Source organism: Nomia melanderi, chromosome 2 (genome assembly GCF_051020985.1).
Source record: "Nomia melanderi isolate GNS246 chromosome 2, iyNomMela1, whole genome shotgun sequence".
Classification (NCBI taxonomy): domain Eukaryota; kingdom Metazoa; phylum Arthropoda; class Insecta; order Hymenoptera; family Halictidae; genus Nomia; species Nomia melanderi.
The window spans coordinates 25,870,078-25,893,817 of NC_135000.1; the positions used below are offsets into that span (position 1 = coordinate 25,870,078).

Sequence of the window (23,740 nt, forward strand, 5' to 3'; positions counted from 1 at the left end):
GACTGAAAAAGTAATTAATAATTCCTGCAATCAAAACAAAAAAAATAATCTTACACATTTAAATGATTAATCAGATTTCTTCAATTGATGAATTTTTCCTGGCAAATACATTATACATTTATTTTTACCATAATAGCTTTTACAAAGGTATACAAATACTACAACACTTATACAGGGAAGAAATGTTTAAAACAAGACTGCTATAATTTAGTTTTATTTACACTATATGCATATATTTTTATTTTACAAGTGAGAATTAAATGCATTGTAATATTAAACATACAAATTATTTATATACATAGTAACATTAAAATGGATTGATTATGTCTTTAAGTTTACAAACCTTATACATAGGTACACATTGTTGGACAATGCAGTTCTACTCTTAGAGAAATCACTTCTTAAAAGTTCAGTTAAAAGTAACACTTGCAGTTTAAAAATTCATATACATACTCAATATGTATAGAAATGAAGGTATTGAAAGTGTAAATTAAGTATGGAATCACATATGTCAATACATATAAGCAACCAATATAATAATGATATTACAATGATAACTTCAAGTTTCTGAAGCAGATACAGGATTCGGTTCTGGTAATAATCCTAATGTTTGTAAACATATTTGTGCTGCTTCTGCTTTTGCCTGTTTTTTATTAGGACTTGCTACGCTTGGTTTATATTCAATTCCATTTACTTTAACCTAGAACACAATATTAAATGTAAATAGTGTGTACATAAGTATTATATGAAGCAGTACATATTATAAAGTATTAACATACTTTAAAAAGAAAGTTCTTTCTATGATCTGGTCCACATTCGAAACATAGTTCATACACTGGAGCGCCAAGTTTTCGTTTTGAACAGTATTCACCTAAAAGTGATACTGGATGTTTCCCTATAATATAATACTTCATATATATCATGCCTATATGGGTTATAGTGTTAAGGAAATTTAACTACAATATACCTTCCAATGTTTTGATTGCAGGTACTAATGGTTTAGCAGTTTTTCCTATTTTTTGTCCAATGTCTTGTTCAGAAACAAGTCCTCTTTTATCCAGTTTTACTTCAAGCTGCAATGGCTCAAGAGTGCCTTCTTTATTTTTTCCCAAACCCTCCCCTGGCCGCCAACCCATCTTCTGCAGTAAAGCCATACCCATCCCACCCGAAACAGGTTGTGCCGATACTAATTGATCCTAAATAGTTTTTTAGATTAGGACATAATGAATGTTGCAGTATCAATGAAATCAATATTTAAAAATGACAATAGTATGTAACAAAAAGTAGTAAAATAATCTTTGCCCAATCATGATATTACAATGTAGTAACAGATTGTATAAAACTCTAATACTATCTGGGTGAGGATACTTACCAAATAAATTATAAATTTGTCATCACGCCGCTGAAGTTGTTTCTTCTCTGATGTAGCTACGTGCCTGTAACAAACCCTCAGGTGGATGCAGACTAATGCTAAATATCCCAGCTTTATGACAGAAAGATACAGAAACACCCGATGAAGTCCTATGATAGGAAGCTGATGATAATTAGCAATAATCTCACAAGAGCACATTATATTGTGTATAATGACTGTTACCAACAATGTACTTTACATTTGTCGTTTATAAAGTTTATCATATTTATCATCAAATGTGATTATATAGTTGAAAAGATGTTTCAAATAACGGTGCTCCTGTGTCCATGCAGGCACAGAATCTACCTCTATCTAAGAAATAGTCTGTGCCTACATTACAGTTTCTATCAGATCAATACAGAATTGATCTTAATGGAGACTGTACCTGAAAACTTGTTACAGGCATATCAATATCAGTCAACGTATTGTTAAAGAAAAAAATAGAAAACGAAAACTGTGATGTATACTAAACAAGTGTGTTAATATATATAATAATATATATATATATATATACATATTTACATTTCAGATATAATTTTGTGATCTGACATGTAAATATCTTATAAGAATTAAAACTGACAGAAGTTTCAGTGATAAAATAAATATAGAGTGACGAACAATCAAAGATATAATTAAACTGCGAATAATGCTGTTACCTTACGAGCCCAGGCTTGATAACCTGACGTAAGTTCTGCAGGGGAGAGCACTTTGGCTCCTGTACTGCCTGTAAATTGACCTGGCATCTGTTTACTTTCAGCCCATGATCTCATCTATAATATCACGGAGAAAACGTATATAACCTAGTACACATATATACTGTAACTTATTTTATTTATCATACAATACATTACCTCATTTTGTGCACGATACATTTCATTTTGAGCACATATATCATTTGGATTTTCTCTTAATTTTCTCATTGCTGCTAATCTTTGAGATACTATTGAACCAATATCTATTGGCTGTAAATGTAATATAAGTTTCAATATAAATGTATTTCTTAAATATTTAATTTCTGCTTTATACCTCTGTGGGAATGGGTTGAGAAAAAACAGTTGACTGCACTGGGTGTACTGGTGTTGGTATGGGCATCACAGCAGGAGGTTTACTTGGTGTGGAAGCCGGTATAAATTGCTTCTTTGGCTCTGGCGGTTTTTTGGGAGTTATTGGTACCCATTCACTTTCTATGGAATGTAAGAAACTATGTAAAATGATGTACTCCATCAAGATCGGCAATACTTAAACTATGATAAAGGTTTTACCAGTTTTTCTATGATGTTGTCCACTTGATACAGGAAACTGTAAGCGCAGTTGATTCGATGACTCTACTGTTTTCTCTTGGAATGTTTTAGTTGGTAACTGCTTGGCATCCTGAAATACAATGTTTATGAATGAAGAAATGTGCTCTGAAATAGTAAGGAAAAATGTATGAAATGTTTGACATCTACCCGAATATTCATAATGATAGAATTAGGACGTCCTTTAAGCAGAAAAGGATGGTGAAAACCTTTTTCGGTATCGCTTCCATCCTCTTCTGACGAGATACTAGAAAGTTCGCCTAATGCTTCTGATTTCGATAATGATTTACAAAAATCTAAAACAAAAAAAATAAGTTTTAAAAGCTCTATTATTACATTTATAATAAGCCTATATTATTTATAATAATACCTGTGAGTTCATCAACTGTTTTTCCACCAGCTTGTATTGCAGCAATAGCCTTATCCTGTTGTGCCAATGGTAATGTTCCTTGTTTAATCATGTTTATTGCATTCCTTCTTGCAATTTCTAATAGTTTCTTCTTATCAATTTCTATCCTCTCTCTTAAAAGTGTACAAGTATATGAGAGTGTGTACACATTATTGATATAATACAATTTTACATACTAATAAAGAAATAATACTAACTTCCTTTCTCTGCTCCTACTTCTGCCGCGTGAATATTTATCTCTATTTCTTTCATCACTACGGCTTCTGTGCCTTCTCTTTTCTCTGCTTTTAATAGATTCCCGTCTATCATTACTCCGACTCTTGGCATGTTTGTCTTTACTTCTATCTCTTCGTTTATCTCTGCCTCTACTCCTACTCCTGTGAGAACTAGAGCGAGTTCGAGACTCGGAACGTCTTTTTTCATGCGAGTAACAATTATGGCCACGTTTACTATCTTTAATTGCTGTGGTTTTGTGATTATAATTACATTCCTTCTCTTTGTATTCGTTATCCATGTACAACTTTGATTTTTCTATATCATCTGATCTTTTATCCATATGTTCAAGTCTTTTCTTTTCTTTTTCTCGTAAAATTAATCTCAAATCATTTCTTGCAGTTATTCCTCCTTTCACAGAACTTAACAATCTATCTTCTATTTTTTCTAAATTTGGACTTAATGTTGGTGATCTCATAGAATTACTTCGTACTGGACTAGGACTCAATGTTGGAGTTCTATTGTCTGTGCTACTATCAGATAGTTCACCATCTTCCATTCGAGCTGCTTTTTCCTTTACCTTATTTTCTATCTCCTTCACTGTATCATTATAAACTGCACTATTCTTTAAATCTTTAATCAATATTCTTCCTTGTGTTGCTTGCTTTGACTTCTCTATACATGGGAAAGAAATGATACAAGATTAATATTTATTAATGTTTTTTTCATAATTACTACATTTAATATAAAATTTATATGTACAAAGTGTATCTATTAACTAGGACAGGCTATATTTGCATTATTTGACAAGCTCTATCATACTACAATACCAATTTTTTAGGTAGCTCTATCAGTTTACATAAAAAAAATTTAGCATACTAGCAGTGAAATTCACTACAAAAAAAATGATTTATATAAAAGAAAAAAATATAGTTTTTTTTTCTGGAAAAAAATGCAATTGTCCATTGCAACTGCATCAATACACAACTGTTCCAGCTATTAGATACATCCTATATAATATACAAACCAAAAATTTTTGGTATTAGCGGTTCCTCAACTTCTTCCTGAAGTTTTTTTGAAATTGGTGGAAGTTGAGGACTTTCAGGGCTGTTTAAAGAAGTACTTTCTAATCCTGGTTCTTTTTTAATTGTTAATTTGTCTTCAAAATTTGTGGCTGTGACCACATCCTTTTTCTCTAACCCATTGTCTTTGTTATTACTCTTTTCTTTTATGTTGTCACAGGAACTATTAAGCCTCGATATTTTACTTTTGGGCTCATCTGAGTCCGATGATTTACTTGAATTATTTTCATGTTTACGTTTTGTCTTCTTTTTGTGCTTTTTTTTCTTTTTGATACCTATTCAATAGAGAAATATAAAAGTATTTAACTACTCAACAAAAGCTATATTTAGATATACTTAGTAATCAATGGATATCTTACTATTATTTTCTGGATCACTATTGCTTTCAGAAGAATTATATTTTGATTTTTTCTTGTGCTTTTTATCCTTATGCTTGTGTTTCTTCTTTGTTTTTTTCTTCTTAACCTGGGATTTCTTAGATTTTTCAACTTTGATGTTAGCATTTGGAACTTGTTGATCAGTATTCTCTGGTGATGCCACTTCTTCAGCATCAAATGTACTAAATAATTCTGTCAGTATTTCATTTGATGATTTTTCTGGGAGTCCAGGTTCCGGCTTAATTTTAATTCTGTCAACACCGACAGCGGTGATTAAATTTGCAATATCGAATAAATCTCCCATTATTGACGTTCATTTATCTCAATAAGTCATTAAAAATCACTAAAGTTAGATTAAGATCTTTGTTGATGTAAAAATGTTTACACTATTTGCATTCGATTGTGTTATTGTACCATCGTATTGGATTAGCAGTCGCCATTAACATCATCAAGATTCGCCATTGTGATGTCGCATTTGACATTAGCGACATCTCTTTTAATAGAGGCTGGGAATACAACATCCTCACAGACGTTGCAGTTTATGAGAATTTTTATCTAGGACTACGGGGGTCTCGGAACCCCCGTACCATTTCGTTGTCGCATTCGATGTTAACGATAATATAAAATATTAAGCTTATTAATAGGAATCGAATTAGCTATATACTTCATTTCTGCTATGAGTGTTTTACACAACTTGGGAACAGATGCATGCGGCGGGAATATTTGAACGATGGGAATAACATTTACCGAATATAGTATAATAAAAAATAATTTCCATTGATTCGTGAAAATAAATCTTTTTATACATGGATTTATCCAGTAAATCGTCATACCACCTAATAATTTATACATTTATACATGAAATTATTTTTATTAATTATATAGTTTTATAAATTACCAGAAAGATTATACTTCGGTGAGATGGAGATGTTTTAACTGAAAAAAATTCTTTTATCATTAACAACAGAAAATTAGAAAGATCACGAATCGATAGCTGAGTAAGCAACATATATATATAGGAAAAAGTTCTTCAAAACCATGTCCCCAAAAACATATTTAAAAATCATAAGAATTGATGAAGCCGTAGTACATTGGCAGGTTGACCGCAGTTATAATCTTAAATGAAGAAACAATTATCTATTTTTGAAAACAATATTTGGGTCCTTTGTTTATTCCACAAAACGTTTATTTCTATTAGAGGTTAAAACAGTAATTTCGCTATGTAGAAATAAATGCAACGGTTATAATTGAAAATTCATTACATAAGGAATATATGATTCTCTTGAACTTTATATTCTGCTTTTACGATTTGGACACTTTCAACAGACAAATTAACGCAATGTTCGAGTCATTTACAAATACAGTAACTAGCGGAAAGGCAAAATTGTAATGAACTACATCCTACTTTATTAACTTCTAAACCCTTTAACCCTACAACAAATAATTCTTACATTGTATGTTATATGTGATAAATATCTATCAGTCACAATACATATTGAATGTGAATTTTCTTATACCTACACAGACTTGCCAGTTAAATTAATTAAATAGAAAATTAGGAATTTCAATTGATTCCAAATATTTCTTAATCAAAGGACAATGGTAAGGATAGGGGAAGGCAGATACTGTGAGAAAGTAAAATGATTAAAACAATTGGAAAATAAAATGAAAAAAAGAGGCTGAATAACTAAGTTAAGTTATACAAATGCGTGAATGCTTATATAAGGATACATAAGTAGGTAGAACATTGATGTAAATGGGACAAAGTAGTTAGATATAAAATTAAGAAGTGAATGATGAATAGAAGGATGAATATGTAAACATTTGTAAGCTAAAGTTCATTTCTACGCTGACGAGGCCAAAATAAAGGCCGAAATATACATATATATATACATATACATATACATATATATATATATATATATTTCTTATTCAAATTATCTAACGAAAAACTTAAACTTATTGTTTCATTTGAAACTTGTGAAATAATGTTAATATAGGAAATACTTGTGCTACGTTTAATTTAGGACAGTCTGTTTTGTGTAAGTAAAATTTCAAAGACGGAAATTAATTGTCAATGCATTCCATTTTTCATTTATGTAATATACAATAATGCTAATCATAGCCGAAAGCAAGTAGGTAGAAAAATTCCAGCATTATTCACTAATTGAATGTAAATATCTATTGTTTCTGTTAATTTGTTATCTATTAAAACGAATAACTTTTCCCTGTTTTGTAATCACATTGTATACATAATGTACATATCAGTTTTGTAATATCACCAATTTTCTTAACTTATAAAAGCGCTAAACTTTTCCATTTTGTGGAATATATAAACATTACAACACCCTAGATTAGTTAAGTCGAATAATTATGTATTTGTATGTAGTCTGTGATTCGCATGTTCGCAATTACTTTTCCTTAATTATTCTGAAAAAAAACATTCTATTACAAAGTATCCACACATTCCTTGTAGCAAAATGTATAAAATCAAAATAGTAGCCGGCAATATCGGACGAAACTAAACTAGGGTAACGAACGAAGTGGACGTTAATTTTATTAGTATTGCAATAAAATTAAAATTGAATATTCCTTCCATTAGATTTCTATAACTTATAGTTGTAAATCTCTACACATTTTCGTCATTATTTAATACTAATGACTAGACTGCATTTGTTGCTATTTGTACTATTTGTGTCAAGCACATTTTTTCTGTTGCCTTTCTAATTAATCCAATGATATGGACAACACAAATTTGTGAATGTGCAAATAGCAACATTCAGTTGCAGGTACAGCTTATTATGTTTCAGACAAAATTAGCTTGTACCCGCAGACTGGTATGCTACAGTTCGCCTCTTTTGTGCTGAGCCTCGATCTAGGGGCTAACAGAGCAGAGGGGCAATGGGAATCAGCCGCACGTTCCACTTCTATCCTTCGAGAAAACATAGTAGCCGAGCCTTCGTGTGTCTGCGATTCAGTAAACGTAAAGAATCGCCGCAACGCAGAAATGAAATCCGACACCAATGTTCGTATATCTTACTTCGTCGCATTTCGTTTCGCTTGCATTCTGTGTTGCACGACTCGGGCAATAACAAGAACGTGCCGAAACTGAGCCGCCATAACTATCGAGCAGAGCGCCGCAAATGGACGTCTCGTATTGCCCCCTGCACCCTTAGCCCTTAGATCGAGGCTCAGTACAAAAGAGGCGAACTGTACAGAGTCATGTCATTGAGTGCGATTGTTTCTCGTGTGCGATTGTTTATCGTTTGCGATTGATTATCGCTAGACGATCGATTGTAAAATACTATAACAGAAATCATATGTTGAATTTCTCATTTAGTTTAATTAGTCATTTTTTATCACAAGCTATGGAATACTATGAGAAGAAGGCTCGCACGGTCATAGTAACAGGCTCCCTGCATACTGCACAAGTTGTCATGCCAGGAGCACATTTAACACAAGCAACTATATGTCCACATGGTAAAAATACTACTCCTAATTCTCCATTATAACAAATTTTGCACATCCTTGCATCATCTATGGGTTTATTGTTTTGCGTCTTTGCATTTGATAAATCTTCTATGCTTCCTTTTTCGGATTCTGTGTTAGTTCCGATACTTTCAATTCCACTGTCCGCAGAACCAATGTCTTGAGAACTTGGACCGGGTTTACTTTCTACTTCCCCTTTCTTTTCTGCTTCCGTTGATACAGGTTGAACTTTCTTAATGAAACTCGGTAGATTCATTTGCATTGTTTCCTGAAACAAAAGAACATAATTATATAATTTGATCTGTGCTTGTATAGAGTACATAAAATTTGAAATTTTTATACATACCTCTTTAGATGGTGGGGATATGTGTTGACCTGTTACTTTATTAACATACTCTTGACCTTTCACCATCAACAGATAATAACATTTGGAGAACCATTTTGCATGTTGTTCCCAGGGATCATCCTCTGGTTCCCAATCTTTCAAACCCCCTCCACAATGATAACACAGGGTTTGATCGCCTTTACCAGTGTAATAAAATCCAGCATCTGCTAGCTGCTCTTTTGTTTGAGGCATAAACTTTGGCCATGCTTTAAATGTACGTAACCTAGCATCGTGGCTGGCATATTCTGAATGCACTGGTCCTTTAGGTCTTCCCAAACCTAAACAGCTTAGTTTTGCTGTACTTGGTAGTTGTAATTCCGATGATAAATTGTGATTGTCAGGACCAGAAGTAGGTCTATATTCAATCCCATAAGGCCCACATACATCTCTACTCCTTGGTCTTGGTGGTAAAACTGTGCTAGGATCTACTCCGATTGGGACATTGCCACAATTGATTTTACGAATGAATCTGCATCTTCCCGACCAACGTTGATGATCAACCATAGGGTTGTCACCCTCTACCCATTGACAAATTTCAACATGACATTCAAAACACCTTACTTTATCACCTTCTCCGGTATAATAAAATCCAGCAGCTGCGAGTTTCTCTGGTTCAATATATCGCACAGGCCAATTTTCAAAACTCTGTAGTCTGGCTAATTCAAAACGATAATCGATATTGTCCACTTCATCGCTTAACAAATGAGGTGCTACAGGAGCCTGCGATGTTAATTGTGTATTTGCCGAAGGTTTAATATTTGATTCGCTTCCCAACTCTCTATGATGTTTAAGGATACCAGTCATCTTGTTTAAGTATAGTTACAGTAATATTATGGACAGTTCTCCTCAACTATTTCAAAACCTATTAAAAATATTGTTTTTAATCTATCAGTGAACTGCCATTGCAATTCAAAAATATTATTTATAACAGTTACAATTTGTATCACTAGACTTTCAATGATAATAACTTCTAAGGTATTCAAAAAACCACCTATTTATTTAAAAATAAATTCAGCACGATGAAATTGCGTGACATATGGCACCTACACATACGACAAAATGCAATGTCGATGGACGCACGTTTATGCTGCACATTTATGGAAAATTAATCCTACGCGCGAGAAAGAGATAAGAGGACAAGAGTGAGAGAACACTAGTGAGTGGGAGTTGCTAGGCTGGTCACGATGCCGTTATGATTCGTGAATGACGGAGTATCGTAGACTTTTCACACAACTTCGTAACGTCGAAATAACGCAACCTACATATCACACGCAAACAAGAACTTCTGAGAACAGGCTTGGTCTCTCTCAGACGATTAGTTCTCAGAGGTACACATAGAGACGCACACACAAGGGCAACTGTAATACAGAGTCGCTGTTTACCACTCTGTGCAACGTTGCCGCTTGTATGGCCCGTATTTTAACTTTTCTTGTTGCATTACACCACTGCGAGCTCATGGGAATGAAATGTATCGACAAGGGCGTAGCAGCTGCTTATGACTTCTTAATATTATAATTTTATATTAACCATTTCAGATATTTAAAAGAATATTCCAATTATTTCTATAATACATGTACAAATAATAGAATAGTTCAATTTAGAAACATTATTGAATAGATCGAATAGAAATATTTGTAGATTATGCAATTAAAAATTCGCTACATTTATCTGCGTAAATAATCGAATTATATTATGCTGTTCAATGTTCAAGCACTTCTGTTTCATTAAGAATGTCGGATATACTATCGAAAAAATTCGGTTTACACAGGGCACTAAACCGGTTTGCTACGGCTCTGCGCTGGAAATCTACAGTGAATTCCTTTCTTCCCCCTTCCGGAACACACACTTTTGTAATGGTCTGTTCATGTGAAATGAAGCTACCAATTAATCACACTAGCGAATCCTGGAATTACTGAGATACTACGCGATAAGGAGGAGCACGAATAAATTACGCTTTTCGAAAAATAGTTCAGATGATGTTTCCATAAAAAAAAACGTATGTGGTACGCTGCACGATTGTATGATTACGTTTTCATTCGAATAACCACCTACGACCTACGACTTTTCTACATTTTACAGGCTGAAACTCCGCCTTTGTACAAAGATACAACGCACTATGAACTGCAAGCTCAAAAGCTCAATATTCATTTGTATATTAAACAATTTCAGGATCAATCGAGTCGCGAAGGTAAAGAAACAAATTACGAAATAATATCATCAGTTTTTCCCTGAACTTTCACATCTGTTTAACTCGGAAAGTCTGGCAACATCGTGATGAGGAGCAACAAGGCAAGCATACAACGGAAGTTAGATACAACCAGTACAAGTATGAGCTGGTGAATTGTTTGTATAACGGGGAAAAGTTTAGCCTGCCATTGTAATCACTTTTTTTCTTTAATTCATTATAAATCTGAATTATATTTTATTCGAAAGCCGATTAAACAGTGCAACTTCCACGTCATTTCCAGTTCCTTAAACTCCTATAAAATATATTATCGGTGACCGATTCGACAATAATAGTTTTTACGCCCAATATTATTCTCAAAACTAATATAAATTCCCATCCGTTTTCTTCCAAAGGAAAAGAGCGACAGGGGAAAAATTATACACGTATAGTCAGTAAAACATGTATAGGCGTAACATACCGATTTCAAGAACAACTGGAAACTCCTGATGAATACACATGCACTTTCACAAATGTATTATATTTAATGTATTATTTTATTTCTTGATTTTTGATGACGATAGAAATGACAGCCAGCAGCAATGGCTTCTACTTTGCTGTGCTTCTTCGTCACAGCCAGCCTGAGGTGGAGCCCCCACTCGGGTTCGATCGGATCAAGGCATTTTACAGGCAACGACTATCGCGCTCTCTCTCTTTCCCGCCCTTCCACTCTCATTTCCTCTCTCTTTCTCTCTGTTTTCATCAACGTTTGTAGTTCGATGCGTAAATTTCGTAGAACTTTTTATATTTTCTCAATTTTTATATAGAAATACGTACATTACATTACGAAATCAATGAAACCGTTTCTTTTATGTATTTGTATTCAGATTTTGCATACTTATATTCACTTAAATGATTTTTTGAATACCTTTATGTACACAGTACTTACATATCTACTATGTATTTACGTATATTTGCAATATGATTTGATATTGAATTGTTTCAATTTAATAGGAGAAAAGGAAAATATGATGTAGAATAATAAAAATCACGTTACTTGTACGTCTTACAATATGTAATAGCAATTCGTACATGTTAAATCATCGACACGTGAGGTTCAGCACGTAGTTAAATTTTATACGAATGGATATTTTTATGACGAAGAAATTTAAATTATTTGATTTCATAATTTGACTGCATTTATATTCGAATCACTTTAGTAGATGTAATTCTTAGAATGGATCTTGATTGCTGGTTGCCAAGTCATGTAGTGTTTTAACAATGAGTCAGTTACAAGAATATAGTATCATTATATTGTTTTACATAGAAAGAATTGATTTAATAGTAGAAATTACTTGTATAGCGTAAAATTTGTTATACGACATAACGTTAAATAAAAATGAAATAGTAAAATAGTAATATGAAATATGATTTTATTGTATTTATACAAAGAAATAGTTATAATTTCAAATGAAATAATTCTTATAATTTATATTTATTCAACTTGTACTTACTTTCAAGAAATACACACTTAACAACACCTCCGCATCTTTAAAGTAAACTCTAGTCTTTCAATAATTGCACTGATGATGTGCCACAATATTGTAGCTTAAGAATACGGTTTATGGTTTTCTTTATCTTTGAGTACACAATACATTCAATCTTATCAATTTTACGAATTGCGTACATCATTCACGTTTAAGGAAAAATATTATCAATAGATAATGGTTATTGTTATACTGTGAAAGCATTGGATGAAAATTTTTCTTTTATCCATTAAATATGATACATTTACAAATACAATATATTTACAACATTTTTAATATTTAATGATGATTTAATTAAATAGTATATTTGGTATAACATGTAACATACAACATACAACATACAACATACAACATACAATATACAATATACAACATCTGTATAATTAATCAAATTTCTTAAATATATAAATTAGTTTCTCTTTTAAGAATTGTTATAGCTGTAAAATAAATATGCACATTCTTATATTATACATTACATCGTATTAAATAACAAAATTTAAATAATCATAATAATCTATTAATTAATATCCTGTATACTACTGTCCAGTTTACGATAAAAATGCACGAACATTAGCTAGAATTTCTTGTCGACAAATTTGACAATATGTAAGGGATGCAGCGCAGAATACGCAAGTTGCTAAGTGACCGCATGGTAAAAATACTATAGCCACTTCTTGATCCATACAAATTTTACATAAACGAGCTTCCTTTAACCTCCTATTTTCTTCTTCTAAGGATGCTAAAAAATATAACAACTATTACTTGTTTATATGAAATAAGTATAAAAAATATTGATAGATATCATTGCATGAATGGCTGAATAATACTCAAGTTTCATTGCTATCACTTGCCATTTTCTTCTAATTTTACGTCAATTGCTTTTTGAAAACTGTTATCATGTTTATCAGGTGTTTTTAAATTCTCCGTTTTATCTGAAATTACTTTACTTTTATCTTCAGTTAAGTCTTGTTGAGAACTAGTTATTTCACTATCATTACACCCTTCTGCGTTATCATTTCTTTGCATCAATGTACTAACTGGAACCCAATCTGTAAGCCAGACAATAAAACCTATTATTATTTAATATACTGCAGTAGAGTTTATTGTGTAGTCATTTTCTTGTCATTGTATGTCTTAACGCTGGATATGGCTTTTTTACATGATCGCTGAAAGCGAACAATAAATGTAAAATATTTTTATCAACACTCTACAAAATGAGTGTTCAAACAATGTATCGTGTATTATTGGTTAATTAAAATTTATACTTAGAGTTTCAGCTTCTTCTGTTTTTGTAATCCCTTGAGTAGATGAAGAAGCAGCACAAAGTGAAACAGTGGATGTTACATTTAGATCTGCACTTTCATCTTCAGGTACACCTTCGAAAATCTGTGGAAACAGAATACAATTAAAAATTTGTTATAAGTCTCAAATGCATGTATCTATATATTTACCGATGGATTTAATGGTGGTCTATTAGCAATGCATTGCTGAATAAATTTTTGACCTCTTATGAGATTTACAAATTCACATTTAGGAAACCACCTTGCATGTTCAGTCCATACATCATCTGTTACTTCCCAATCTCGTAAGCCACCATCGCAATGAAAACATCTAACTTGATCTCCCAATCCTATAATGAGTTTCGTTATTTTTTATTTAAACATATTAAAATTAAGTATTAAAATGTTAATGTTAAATATAATATTTACCTGTATAATAAAATCCTGCACTGGCCAATATTTCTGGTGTCTGTTTTAGTTTTTCAGGCCAACCAGAGAAAGTGCTCAATCGTCCTTCATATGTTGCATGATCTGGTTGTTTTGGACCTGCATGTGTTTGAATTCCTAATTCTGTGAGACTTGCTGTTACATCTGTTAAGCAAAAAAACTATAATGGAACAAATGTTCTAGATAAAAAAAAAATGTTTAACGAATGAATATATACCATCTGCATTTTGGTGTAAATAAAAATCACATTGCGGGAAATGTATTCTATGTGCTACATTTGGATCATCACCCCGTTCCCACTTCTTTAAAACACCCTTACAATATGCACATATTACCTAAAAAATGAACGTATAATACATGTACCAAACATGTTAGTATGTTATAGTTAATTAAAGTTTTTTCATTCAATACCACATCTTCATGTCCAGTATAGTAAAATCCTGCTTTTGCTAATTGTGTAGCATCAATAGGAGCATTTGCCGGCCAATCGCTAAATGTTTGTAATCTATTTTTTTCAATATTCATTTTAAAATTTTGATAATTACTATTAACTTTGATGATAACAATATTCTACATGCTTAAAATATATAACATTTTTATATTTTTTATCTAACACACGATTGTGTTTTACTGTCACAGTTGGACAGATCGAGATATTATTTATTCGTAAGCACTACGCATTTGTTGACAAAAATAAAAGCAAAAGTTACATGTACTTATTTTATTTATACTTCGATGTGTTATATTGTGCGTGCGCAACATGTCAGGAATGTCTTTTTACAGGGTGCTCACATTTTCAAATTTTTTAGCAATATTTCGTATTTTATAAGAATATTAACAACGAATCAAGTTGAAGAAGCTATTAACGTAAAAAATGGAAGCAACGTCAATTTTTAAAAATGAAATATACGATATTAATACAAGGTATTTTATTAGATCTGACAAATACAAAAGAACCATGGTTTTAAAGTTAGGTGTAACGGTTTTGTTATTGTGATGAGTTGGAACCAATGTGTGATAATTAAATGGAAAACTAAATCAATAAATTCATTTTATTTTGATCCGTTTTCGTACATTATTTTTAAGTAATAATTACAACCAGTGTAATTAAACTCCTTTGTACAATGGCAATATTAAAGAACATAAAGAAAGTAAGTCAATAAGCATTCAACTGTTTACCAATAATTGAATTAACTATTAAATAATCGATATTCGTTACGAAGTTTGAAATTTAAAATTGAGCATAAATGAGTATAGTTATATTAATCTTTCAGCTTGATTTATCAAGATCTGAGAGGTTATTTTATCGAATCATTGTTGTACATAAATGTCTTTTTCAGATTCAACTGATCTATTTACGATCTTATACATCTAAAATAAAATTAAATGATGTAGTTATAGTTAGTGCAGTTAGAACACCTATGGGATCATTTCGGGGAAGTCTGTCAAATATAAGTGCACCGCAACTTGGAGCTATTGCTATACAAGTAAATATTAATTGATATTTTAATATATGAATATTAATTAAATACTAATTAAAAATCTATTAGACAGCAATTGAACGTGCTGGACTTTCTAAAGAACAAGTAACAGAAGTATATATGGGAAATGTTTGTCAAGCATCTATAGGTCAAGCACCGGCCAGGCAAGCTGCATTATTTGCAGGTTTTAATTTTAAAATAAATTTTTATTCATTTTGCTTTCTTATTATTATTAATGTATATAATGTCAATATCAATATAACAGGTCTTCCTAAAACTACAATATGCACAACAGTTAATAAAGTTTGTGCAAGTGGTATGAAAAGTATTATGCTTGCTTCTCAGTCATTACAATGTGGACATCAAGACATTATTCTTGCTGGTGGTATGGAATCAATGTCCAATGTACCATTTTATCTTGCAAGAGGAGAAACTAAATATGGTGGCATGAAACTTGAAGTGTGACAAGCATTTTAAAATGTATTTAATCATTTATTTCTCTCATCAATACTTTTAGTAGTAGTTTTTTTTTATTATATTTCAACAGGATGGTATCGTACTTGATGCTTTAACCGATGTTTACAATAAATTTCATATGGGCAATTGTGCAGAAAATACTGCTAAGAAATTAAATATTACTCGTGAAGAACAAGATGAATATGCCATCAGCAGTTATAAACGCAGTGCAGCAGCATATGCAAATAAAATATTTTTGGACGAAATTACTCCAGTTAATGTACCACAAAGAAAAGGCAAACCTGATATTATATTTTCAGAAGATGAGGAGTACAAAAAGGCTGATTTTACTAAGTTTTCAAAATTAAATACAGTTTTCCAGGTATAATTTAAAATCAAACAGTAATTATTTCAACTCATTGAAGTTAAATTATTATTTATAACTTAATTAACTTCCTTAGAGTAATATTTATTTATTTACTATAGAAAGACAACGGTACCGTAACCGCAGGAAATGCATCAACTCTTAATGACGGTGCAGCTGCATTAGTATTAACTACTACCGAGGTCGCTCAAAAGATGAATCTCAAACCTTTAGCACAAGTTGTTGCATTCCAGGATGCTGCAACTGATCCTATTGATTTTCCTATTGCACCAACATTTTCAATCTCCAAAGTAAATTTCTTAAAGTGTACATAATTGTCGAACGAAAATTTACGAATTTTTAATAATCACATCTATATTCATGTTTAGTTATTAGAAAACGCGGGTGTCAGTAAAGATGACATAGCACTTTGGGAAATTAATGAAGCATTCAGTGCTGTTGCAATTGCTAATCAAAAATTACTTGATCTTGATCCCAATAAAGTAAACATTCACGGTGGCGCTGTATCTCTTGGTCATCCTATTGGGTATGTATTTAATTTTTTTTCTCAGCGCAAATAACATAAAATTTGCATATTTAAAAATTTGTAGCATGTCCGGAGCTCGTATCGTGGGGCATTTAGTACATGCTTTAAAGGCTGGACAAAAGGGTGTTGCATCAATTTGTAATGGAGGCGGTGGTGCCTCTTCAATATTAATAAAAAAACTGTAAGTTTGTAATACAATGAACTCTGTTTACACTAGTTACATAAGGGACAAAGTTGTGCTTTGTGTAACAGTACCATAAGAGATTTAAACTAATAACATACTCATGATTATGCATTTTGAAAAAGATCAAGTATCATATTGACTGTGATATATAGATCAATGTTTATATTATTATGTACCTATTACGAAATATTTTTACGTAAAAGTATAATTATGAACAAGATGTTTTTTCTTACATAAAAAGATATATAATTTTACTTTCCATTATATTTACAAACAATATTTTTATACTACCTGTTTATACAAAATAAATCATATAAATAAAAACATGGAAACTTCTTTAATAGAATAAAGATTTTCTCTTTCATTCTATAGGTGTCATCCAATATCTTCTCCACCCTTATTAACATTGTACACGAAAAAGCCGTGTCCACTTTGCGACGTTTTAAAAGACGAATTGCGAACAAATTATTCTGGTCGATATCATTTGCAAGAAGTTGATATTACAATGCCAGGAAACGAACGATTTCTTAAACTCTACAAGTATGAAATTCCAGTTCTGTTCTTGGAGGGTCAATTTCTTTGCAAACACCGTTTAAACTCAGAACTTTTAGAAAGAAGATTGAAAGACTTAACGTCGCAAATTAATAGCGTTAACGAATAAATATAAATTACTGAATCTAAACAATCGAAATCTGGTTACACTTGAAACAAATTCAGCGCGCCAGTAATGATCGTACGCGTACAGTATACATGCATATATATGTTTATGAAATTTATTTTTTATTCTCAATGGCGTTAATTAATTCAGTAATTTATTTCCCATTAAAATGATCATATCGTACGCAGCGTGACAACTAACAGTATGGAACTCATTATTTTTTACCGTTTCTCATTAAGCGAATAGAAATAAATGAAACATTTATATATCCATTAAATGGATCACGAAGAAATGTATTTTAGTTGGCGAACAATAGTGACACAATGTATCAATTATAACGATAATAACAAGAACAAAAGAATCCTACGATTTTATTAGATTCAACATTATAATTTGTAGAACAGACACAGTTCGCGCGCCTGCTTTCGCCCATAGTTGTTCTCTCTTCCAGTTAACTATTCTTTTTAACCCTCTTACTACCTACTACCTCTGCCCCTTGATTCCCTTTCTCTTTGCCGTTGAATCTATGCATACTCTCTTCCCAATGGGTACGCAAGCGGGCGGCAAGCAGGCCAGGCCAAGCAGGCTAGCAGGCAGACAGGCAGGCAGGCAGGCAGGCAGGCAGGCTAGCAGGCAGACAGACAGGCAGGAAAGCAGGCAGGCAGGCAGGCAGGCAGGCAGGCAGGCAAGCAAGCACACATATATACACACATACACACGTACAAGCACGCACGCATATATACACAACAGATACCAACGTACACCAAAGATCAGCAGTGAATTGGTGAATGCACGCATCGGACTCTCCTTGCCGACGTTCGTTCTTTTACAGTGCGTGCCTTACTCGGATACCGTGAAGTATATCTACTTGTTTCGTATTATCTACGTGGCGTATTGTAACGAACGCTTCGTTCGAGTTCTCGGATAAAGATGCGAAAGCGTAGAATAAACCCAGAGAAAGACAAACGAGTGCCCTTTAAAATCACGTAAATGGAAAGACGAGTGGTTGATTTGCTGCCACGATAGTGCCATCGAAGTTATTCGCGAGTGTCCGAGTGCCCTGCCTGATGTTTCGAGCGAGACCGCATTGACCAGTGCCAAAAATAACAGAGCAATCGGATTCGAAGTGGAATTCGAATCAGTTTACAAAAGTACGGCGGTAATTTTTTGGTAGACAGTCCCGATACCATGCGTCGGGCCGAGCAATCGTTATCGATTCATTCCGGGGTTCTCGATAAAAGTTGATTCGAGAACCGTTGGATCATGATGATCTCTCGAAAGAAAGGAATTCCATAGGTTCCAGTTCAAAGGGGATTTATCATTTTCGCCCGCCGCTGTACGGTAACGATCGCGAAGAAATGTGAATTCGTGTTCCTCGAATTTGTCGATTCGCAACGAGTAAAAGGGGCCTATACGAAACCGAGCGGCGTGAAATTTTCGTCTCTTTTGATACGCGCGCTTCTAACCGAGTAAGTAAGCTCGCAATATTTTTAGATGGCGTTATGCTCGGTCTCGATCGGTTCACGAATTTTAGAGAGAGCGAGAGAACCAGCGAGTACGTGTTTTTCTGTGTTCAGAGAGAGAGTGTGTGAGAGAATGAGGGTGGGAGGGCGGAGAGAGGGAAAAACAGAGAGAGCCGTTGCATCCCGTGGAACGTCGATCGGGTCGAATCTTTCGATCGTCTTAAATACGAATGCATTTCATTCGTATAATGGAACAATGGAAGTGTAAAATCTAACAGAACTAGATTTTTCTTTGTGTTTCTCGTCTACCAATCGAACGATCGCGAATGCAACGACAAAACTTCGAATCTGTTAATTAGACCTGTGCCACCGGTATTCCCGTGTTCCCGTGCGTCCGATGAAATTCTACGGAGAAAATGAGTACACACGTTTGACTATTCGTCTCGTTGAACGTTCATCGACTTCACTGGTAAGACTTCCGATTTCCTCGACGATCTTCTCGAAAATCGTGAGACAACGATGGGTACGTACAGGCACGAAACTGTTCTCTTCATCCCAGAATAGGACTGACCAAGAGGAAACGGTTCGAGATAAAAGACAGATTAAGAATAATAATCTCTGGTGAAAATATGTGGCTGCAGTTCGCTTTCGAATGCGTATCGATGGCCATTGCGCATAGTGTTTTTCAAATACGAAAGGAAACGAAGTCAAGGGCGTAGAGAGAGAATTTATTGCAATTTCTTGGATGCCTAGTGTCGCGGGGGAACGAGTTAACGCGAATCCCATTGGTGCGTGCATGCGTCGTTCCCGAATTTGCCGGAAATTCCGAAGGAATCCGTGAAAAAGTCCGTTTCGACGAGTTTACAGAACAGAGCTCGTTACCGTTACTTCGCGCGATCTTGTGCACTCGATGTCGCGAAGAAAAGTTGCAACGGGAAGCCTTCGGAATGCATAGGGAAATACCGTGCAACATTCTGCTACGGTATTTTTCAAGTGTAGCCGTATAAACAGTGATTTTCTTTACGAACGTCGATCGCTAGAGACGGTAACGCGGTTGTTCGAGATCGTTTTAAATCGGAACGAAAGTTCGGATTCAGGAACGCGGATGGAATTTCCTGCTGGGCCGCGTTGTTCTTTTAGGCTGTAGATCAGTTCGAAACCCCGAACGAATATTCTCGAGGCGTTGTCCTGGTTCGTGATTCACGAACGAGCTATGTAGAGCCGTTGCCAGCTGAGAAGGTCCGGTTACTGGTTACTGGTTACTGGTTACCGGTTACCTGTTACCTGTTACCTGTTACCTGTTTGTTACCTGAACATGCGTGCTGGCAACGAACTGAGTCGTCCTGACGTATCGACCGTGACAGTCTCTCGATTCCCGTATACTCTTCAGTTTGTACGATCTCCGATGGATCACTGAAAAATCTCCGTTCCCCCGTTGCCCTTCTGCGCGCTCGTTGCGCGTTGATGTCACCATTTTTCTCTCGTGTACACACTCGCGCATAATAATAATAATAATATTTGCACTCGGAAATCTTTCATTAGAAATATTTAATATTTTTCAATGAGTTATGGACGACGTTCTGTGAAACGAACTTAATGGGAGAACATGCACAAGTTGAGAACCAAAGTAATTATTTCAATATTCCACATATTTATGGATTATACGAAGCTTAATATTGTGCGTAAGACTTTATAATTTTGATGTATTAGTGTCATGAAAATCTTGACGATTTTTCAGTACAGTTATCCTTTTTGGCAAAGAAAAGTGGCAATAATTATTCAGTCTTTGACGTTACAATCTTCGCATTACACTATTATCAACTCAGTTGCGTTATTAAACATTTTGATTCGACATTGATTATCTTGCATGTCACGATTGTTTTCAAGTCATTCAGAAGTGGCAGTCATCGATCACTGATATGGCAGTTAACGTGTTAATAACAATAATAATAACAGTGGCAGTAGTATCAATGAAATCGACAAAAACAATAACAGTTGTGCATCAGTGATACAGAAAACATATCAGCCAACGAATAACTCAAGAAAGCAAAATGTCGTATCAGCCGCTAGTTTGCTGATAGGTTTGCCGTGTTTTTCAGTTATCTCTGTTTGTCTATATTTCAAAATGTTTCAGCCAGATTGGTTCGAAATATCGAACGATTTCGTCGATACGAGGATTCGAAAGGTACAATGAGTTTCAGTGCAATTGATCGTCGCAGCAACGAGTAAAAAAATGTGTATACGTTATACGCGTTCTCATTGATTGGCGATTTTCTCCTCAACGGTACGGAAAATACCGGTTGCACTGTTAATTGTTTTCTTGGTTCGCGCAGGAAGCGACATCGCGGCGAAATAATGCTCCTCTCCCACGTACGATAAAGCATACCTATGGATAGTATTATTTAGCGTCGTTAGTAATATTTAAAAATTTTCTTTCTTAATTATCGTCAGACCTGGAGTCGAACGATAAATCTGTCGGATAGACTTCTTTTAAACAATCGAAGCCCGCGAATCGTCTTTTAGCGTCGTGTCGTTAATAACGTCTAATAATAGTACCTAGGTACAAGTTCGTCGGCGGAACTATGGCTAATATTCTCGGAGCGTCCAGCATTCGAGCGCACTTGTTCAAACGGTAAAGTTTAACGCAGTCGCGGTACCGTTCCGAGTCGGCAATTAATTGGAGCATGACACCTGGATGGACTTTTCGTAACATTCTTCGATGGTTTGCGAACGGTGAGTCCTTTCTAACAGATTCGCGCGATTCCAGTGAACAACTACGTGGTCGTAGAATTTCTTTGTAGGCATTTCGGCGAACATCGGGACACGAACACGAACGCGAACACGAACAGGAGGAACACGAAAATGAGTCAAGCCTAGTGGGGCCGAGTCGAGCGAATGTCGGATAAGTTGTGATCGGTCGTTAGCAAAAGGTTTCCCACCGCTAAGTCCCCGGGACAAAGAGAAAGAGGACAGGTCTATCAGGCTCGTTCGATAGGAACAACGGTATTACTTTATTTTCGAATGATTCACGATGGGTCTCGAGCTTGAAAGTCGTATCCGAAGAATGATCGAAGAAGAATCACCGCTGCGTTAATGCCCACCCCGATACTGAATAGGAATGTTTTCGTTTCAGAAGTTGCCCGGTGGAAAATGACGTCGACCGAGGACGGTGACTTGATAGATCTCGGGAATGAAGAGGTGTGCGTGCCGCGGGTGCCGGTTGCGGAATCGTTGCCCGACGAACAGGAACATCTTCTGGACGTGTGCCCGCCGAAACTCGAGGAGACCCTCTCCTTGACCAGAAAGCAGGAACAAGTGCAAAGCGTGAGCGACGGTACCGACGTGCTGGTCACTTTGGGTCACGATCAGGTCGTGCCGATTCGCAAGAGGATCGACGTCGTTTCCTCCGACACGATCAAAAGAGTTCGTGACATCACCAGGAATTTGGAGCCGGTTATAAGGAGGACCTGTTCCGCGATGAACGAGGTGCATCATCGGGACACGGTCGATCATGGAAGGGGGTTGGCGAATCCCGAGGACGGGTGTCACGGCCCTTCGGAGAGGCGCGAGGACGGGACGTTCGAGGCGCAGGAGATCAGCAACGCTTTCGACTTCCTCGCGGAGCACGAGGACGCCGAGGAACAGCTGGAATCGGCGTACGATTGTCGCGATCCGCTCGACGACTCCCACGCGTCGGTGCTCTCCACGCGTTCCGAGAACGAAGATCTGTTGAGTCGCCATCGCGGTTCACCGATGACATTAAATAGGAAAGCCACGGAGAAATATTTCCACACGGTCGACTCGAATAATTCGGCGTTCGAGTTGTCCACGAATTTCGGCGCGCTGCGCGACGACACGTCGAGGAAGATCAGACGCGACGGCTCCATCGATCGGGAGTTCGATCTGGAGACAGGTGATAATGTCGTCGCTGTTAAGAGACGTTGCGAGGATGGAACGTTCGGACTAACGGTCGGAAGAGTATCGTTCCAACGAGCGCATCGTAAATCCTGGACCGAAGGAACTAGCCTTAAGATCGGATCTAAGGACTCGTTTCCGCGATTCGATAGGTCAACCAGTTTGGGAGAGTACGGTAGCGAACCGTCGACTTCCAACGCTACTCACAGGCGATCCAGCTTTATTTCCAGGTACGAACGTGTCGTCGTATTCCGTTCGTTTCGATATCGACATTGCCAAGTATAAGTACTTACGTTATAAAACCATTGAAGTCGTTCGATCGAGCTTCAATGTTTTCCAGTAATATACGTACTTATAGCGATGTCGCGAAACATTCGCAACGAGGTGAGAGTTGCCCGTTGTTCATCGCGTTGCGTGTTTCTATAACCGTTGTTCGACGTAAACGTAGTTGGACGCGCTCACTGTGACGAACCTTTTTCTGTGGTTCCGTACTTTACTGTCCGTTATTGGCGTTTCCTGGTAAACGCGGATCATGATGCGGTCAAAGAACAGGCTTAGCTGTCTTTTATC

General features: G+C 35.2%; 6 protein-coding genes across 23 annotated transcripts in view; 3 read left to right on the forward strand and 3 right to left on the reverse strand.

Annotated features, from left to right (window-relative positions):
* Positions 1 to 209: 209 nt before the first annotated feature.
* Positions 210 to 5,470, reverse strand: LOC116433201 (uncharacterized). Of its 2 annotated transcripts, XM_031991036.2 has the most exons (13): positions 4,773 to 5,470; positions 4,359 to 4,688; positions 3,316 to 4,006; positions 3,080 to 3,231; positions 2,860 to 3,005; positions 2,674 to 2,782; positions 2,438 to 2,595; positions 2,263 to 2,373; positions 2,068 to 2,181; positions 1,373 to 1,483; positions 968 to 1,196; positions 780 to 895; positions 210 to 700 (listed from the first exon to the last, which is right to left on the reverse strand). In XM_031991036.2, exons 1-13 carry the CDS (start codon positions 5,092 to 5,094, stop codon positions 560 to 562), a joined length of 2,730 nt encoding a protein of 909 aa, XP_031846896.1. In that variant the 5' UTR covers positions 5,095 to 5,470; the 3' UTR covers positions 210 to 559. The 2 variants fall into 2 exon arrangements, with proteins under 2 accessions (XP_031846896.1, XP_031846897.1); XM_031991037.2 differs by lacking the exon at positions 1,373 to 1,483 and having other exon boundaries at positions 211 to 700; positions 4,773 to 5,467.
* A 1,387-nt stretch (positions 5,471 to 6,857) lies between these two features.
* On the reverse strand, positions 6,858 to 12,509 carry LOC143176917 (baculoviral IAP repeat-containing protein 8). 5 transcript variants are annotated; one of them, XM_076374424.1, is made up of 3 exons: positions 12,343 to 12,509; positions 8,626 to 9,526; positions 6,858 to 8,547 (listed from the first exon to the last, which is right to left on the reverse strand). In XM_076374424.1, exons 2-3 carry the CDS (start codon positions 9,466 to 9,468, stop codon positions 8,167 to 8,169), a joined length of 1,224 nt encoding a protein of 407 aa, XP_076230539.1. In that variant the 5' UTR covers positions 9,469 to 9,526; positions 12,343 to 12,509; the 3' UTR covers positions 6,858 to 8,166. The 5 variants fall into 5 exon arrangements, with proteins under 5 accessions (XP_076230539.1, XP_076230538.1, XP_076230541.1 ...); XM_076374423.1 differs by lacking the exon at positions 12,343 to 12,509 and adding an exon at positions 11,310 to 11,504; XM_076374426.1 differs by lacking the exon at positions 12,343 to 12,509 and adding an exon at positions 9,712 to 10,031.
* LOC116433203 (uncharacterized) lies at positions 10,447 to 11,314 on the forward strand. The gene is made up of 2 exons (XM_076374430.1): positions 10,447 to 10,852; positions 10,924 to 11,314. The coding sequence occupies exons 1-2, from the start codon at positions 10,663 to 10,665 to the stop codon at positions 11,043 to 11,045; spliced, it is 312 nt and encodes a 103-aa protein (XP_076230545.1). The 5' UTR covers positions 10,447 to 10,662; the 3' UTR covers positions 11,046 to 11,314.
* Positions 12,510 to 12,653: 144 nt separating the features above from the next.
* On the reverse strand, positions 12,654 to 14,817 carry Diap2 (Death-associated inhibitor of apoptosis 2). Its single transcript, XM_076374429.1, has 7 exons — positions 14,514 to 14,817; positions 14,320 to 14,437; positions 14,085 to 14,246; positions 13,827 to 14,005; positions 13,641 to 13,761; positions 13,227 to 13,424; positions 12,654 to 13,114 (listed from the first exon to the last, which is right to left on the reverse strand). Exons 1-7 carry the CDS (start codon positions 14,625 to 14,627, stop codon positions 12,924 to 12,926), a joined length of 1,083 nt encoding a protein of 360 aa, XP_076230544.1. The 5' UTR covers positions 14,628 to 14,817; the 3' UTR covers positions 12,654 to 12,923.
* A 64-nt stretch (positions 14,818 to 14,881) lies between these two features.
* On the forward strand, positions 14,882 to 18,139 carry Acat1 (Acetyl-CoA acetyltransferase 1). 4 transcript variants are annotated; one of them, XM_031991040.2, is made up of 9 exons: positions 14,934 to 15,253; positions 15,443 to 15,589; positions 15,653 to 15,767; positions 15,849 to 16,042; positions 16,131 to 16,421; positions 16,526 to 16,714; positions 16,793 to 16,950; positions 17,015 to 17,131; positions 17,507 to 18,118. In XM_031991040.2, exons 1-9 carry the CDS (start codon positions 15,227 to 15,229, stop codon positions 17,793 to 17,795), a joined length of 1,527 nt encoding a protein of 508 aa, XP_031846900.2. In that variant the 5' UTR covers positions 14,934 to 15,226; the 3' UTR covers positions 17,796 to 18,118. The 4 variants fall into 4 exon arrangements, with proteins under 4 accessions (XP_031846898.2, XP_031846900.2, XP_031846901.1 ...); XM_031991038.2 differs by having other exon boundaries at positions 14,882 to 15,253; positions 15,653 to 16,042; positions 17,507 to 18,122; XM_031991041.2 differs by lacking the exon at positions 17,507 to 18,118 and having other exon boundaries at positions 17,015 to 17,439.
* A 287-nt stretch (positions 18,140 to 18,426) lies between these two features.
* The window catches only part of bdg (sodium-dependent transporter bedraggled), a 30,068-nt gene continuing 24,754 nt past the window's right edge, over positions 18,427 to 23,740 (forward strand). The window contains exons 1-3 of one of the 10 annotated variants that reach the window (XM_031991004.2): positions 18,427 to 19,778; positions 21,809 to 21,988; positions 22,389 to 23,400. In XM_031991004.2, the coding sequence (XP_031846864.2) occupies positions 21,940 to 21,988; positions 22,389 to 23,400 (1,061 nt within the window). In that variant the 5' untranslated portion in view covers positions 18,427 to 19,778; positions 21,809 to 21,939. Of the gene's footprint in view, positions 19,779 to 20,253; positions 21,626 to 21,808; positions 21,989 to 22,043; positions 22,259 to 22,388; positions 23,401 to 23,740 lie in introns of those variants that run through there. The other 9 variants (XM_031991006.2, XM_031991002.2, XM_031991003.2 and 6 more) reach the window with 9 other exon arrangements.

Coding starts and splice junctions, on each gene's coding strand:
- LOC143176917 (XM_076374424.1), bottom strand. CDS start 9,468: ATGACTGGTATCCTTAAACATCATAGAGAGTTGGGAAGCGAATCAAAT. Junction 8,548..8,625: donor TATCCCCACCATCTAAAGAG/GTATGTATAAAA, acceptor CTTTTGTTTCAG/GAAACAATGCAAATGAATCT.
- LOC116433201 (XM_031991036.2), bottom strand. CDS start 5,094: ATGGGAGATTTATTCGATATTGCAAATTTAATCACCGCTGTCGGTGTT. Junction 4,689..4,772: donor TAGTGATCCAGAAAATAATA/GTAAGATATCCA, acceptor TCTATTGAATAG/GTATCAAAAAGAAAAAAAAG. Junction 1,197..1,372: donor ACAAATTTATAATTTATTTG/GTAAGTATCCTC, acceptor AAAACTATTTAG/GATCAATTAGTATCGGCACA.
- Diap2 (XM_076374429.1), bottom strand. CDS start 14,627: ATGAATATTGAAAAAAATAGATTACAAACATTTAGCGATTGGCCGGCA. Junction 14,438..14,513: donor ATACTGGACATGAAGATGTG/GTATTGAATGAA, acceptor TTCATTTTTTAG/GTAATATGTGCATATTGTAA. Junction 13,115..13,226: donor CGTAAAATTAGAAGAAAATG/GCAAGTGATAGC, acceptor TATATTTTTTAG/CATCCTTAGAAGAAGAAAAT.
- LOC116433203 (XM_076374430.1), top strand. CDS start 10,663: ATGTGGTACGCTGCACGATTGTATGATTACGTTTTCATTCGAATAACC. Junction 10,853..10,923: donor GGATCAATCGAGTCGCGAAG/GTAAAGAAACAA, acceptor TAACTCGGAAAG/TCTGGCAACATCGTGATGAG.
- Acat1 (XM_031991038.2), top strand. CDS start 15,227: ATGGCAATATTAAAGAACATAAAGAAA. Junction 16,951..17,014: donor TCTCTTGGTCATCCTATTGG/GTATGTATTTAA, acceptor AAAAATTTGTAG/CATGTCCGGAGCTCGTATCG. Junction 17,132..17,506: donor TCAATATTAATAAAAAAACT/GTAAGTTTGTAA, acceptor TTCATTCTATAG/GTGTCATCCAATATCTTCTC.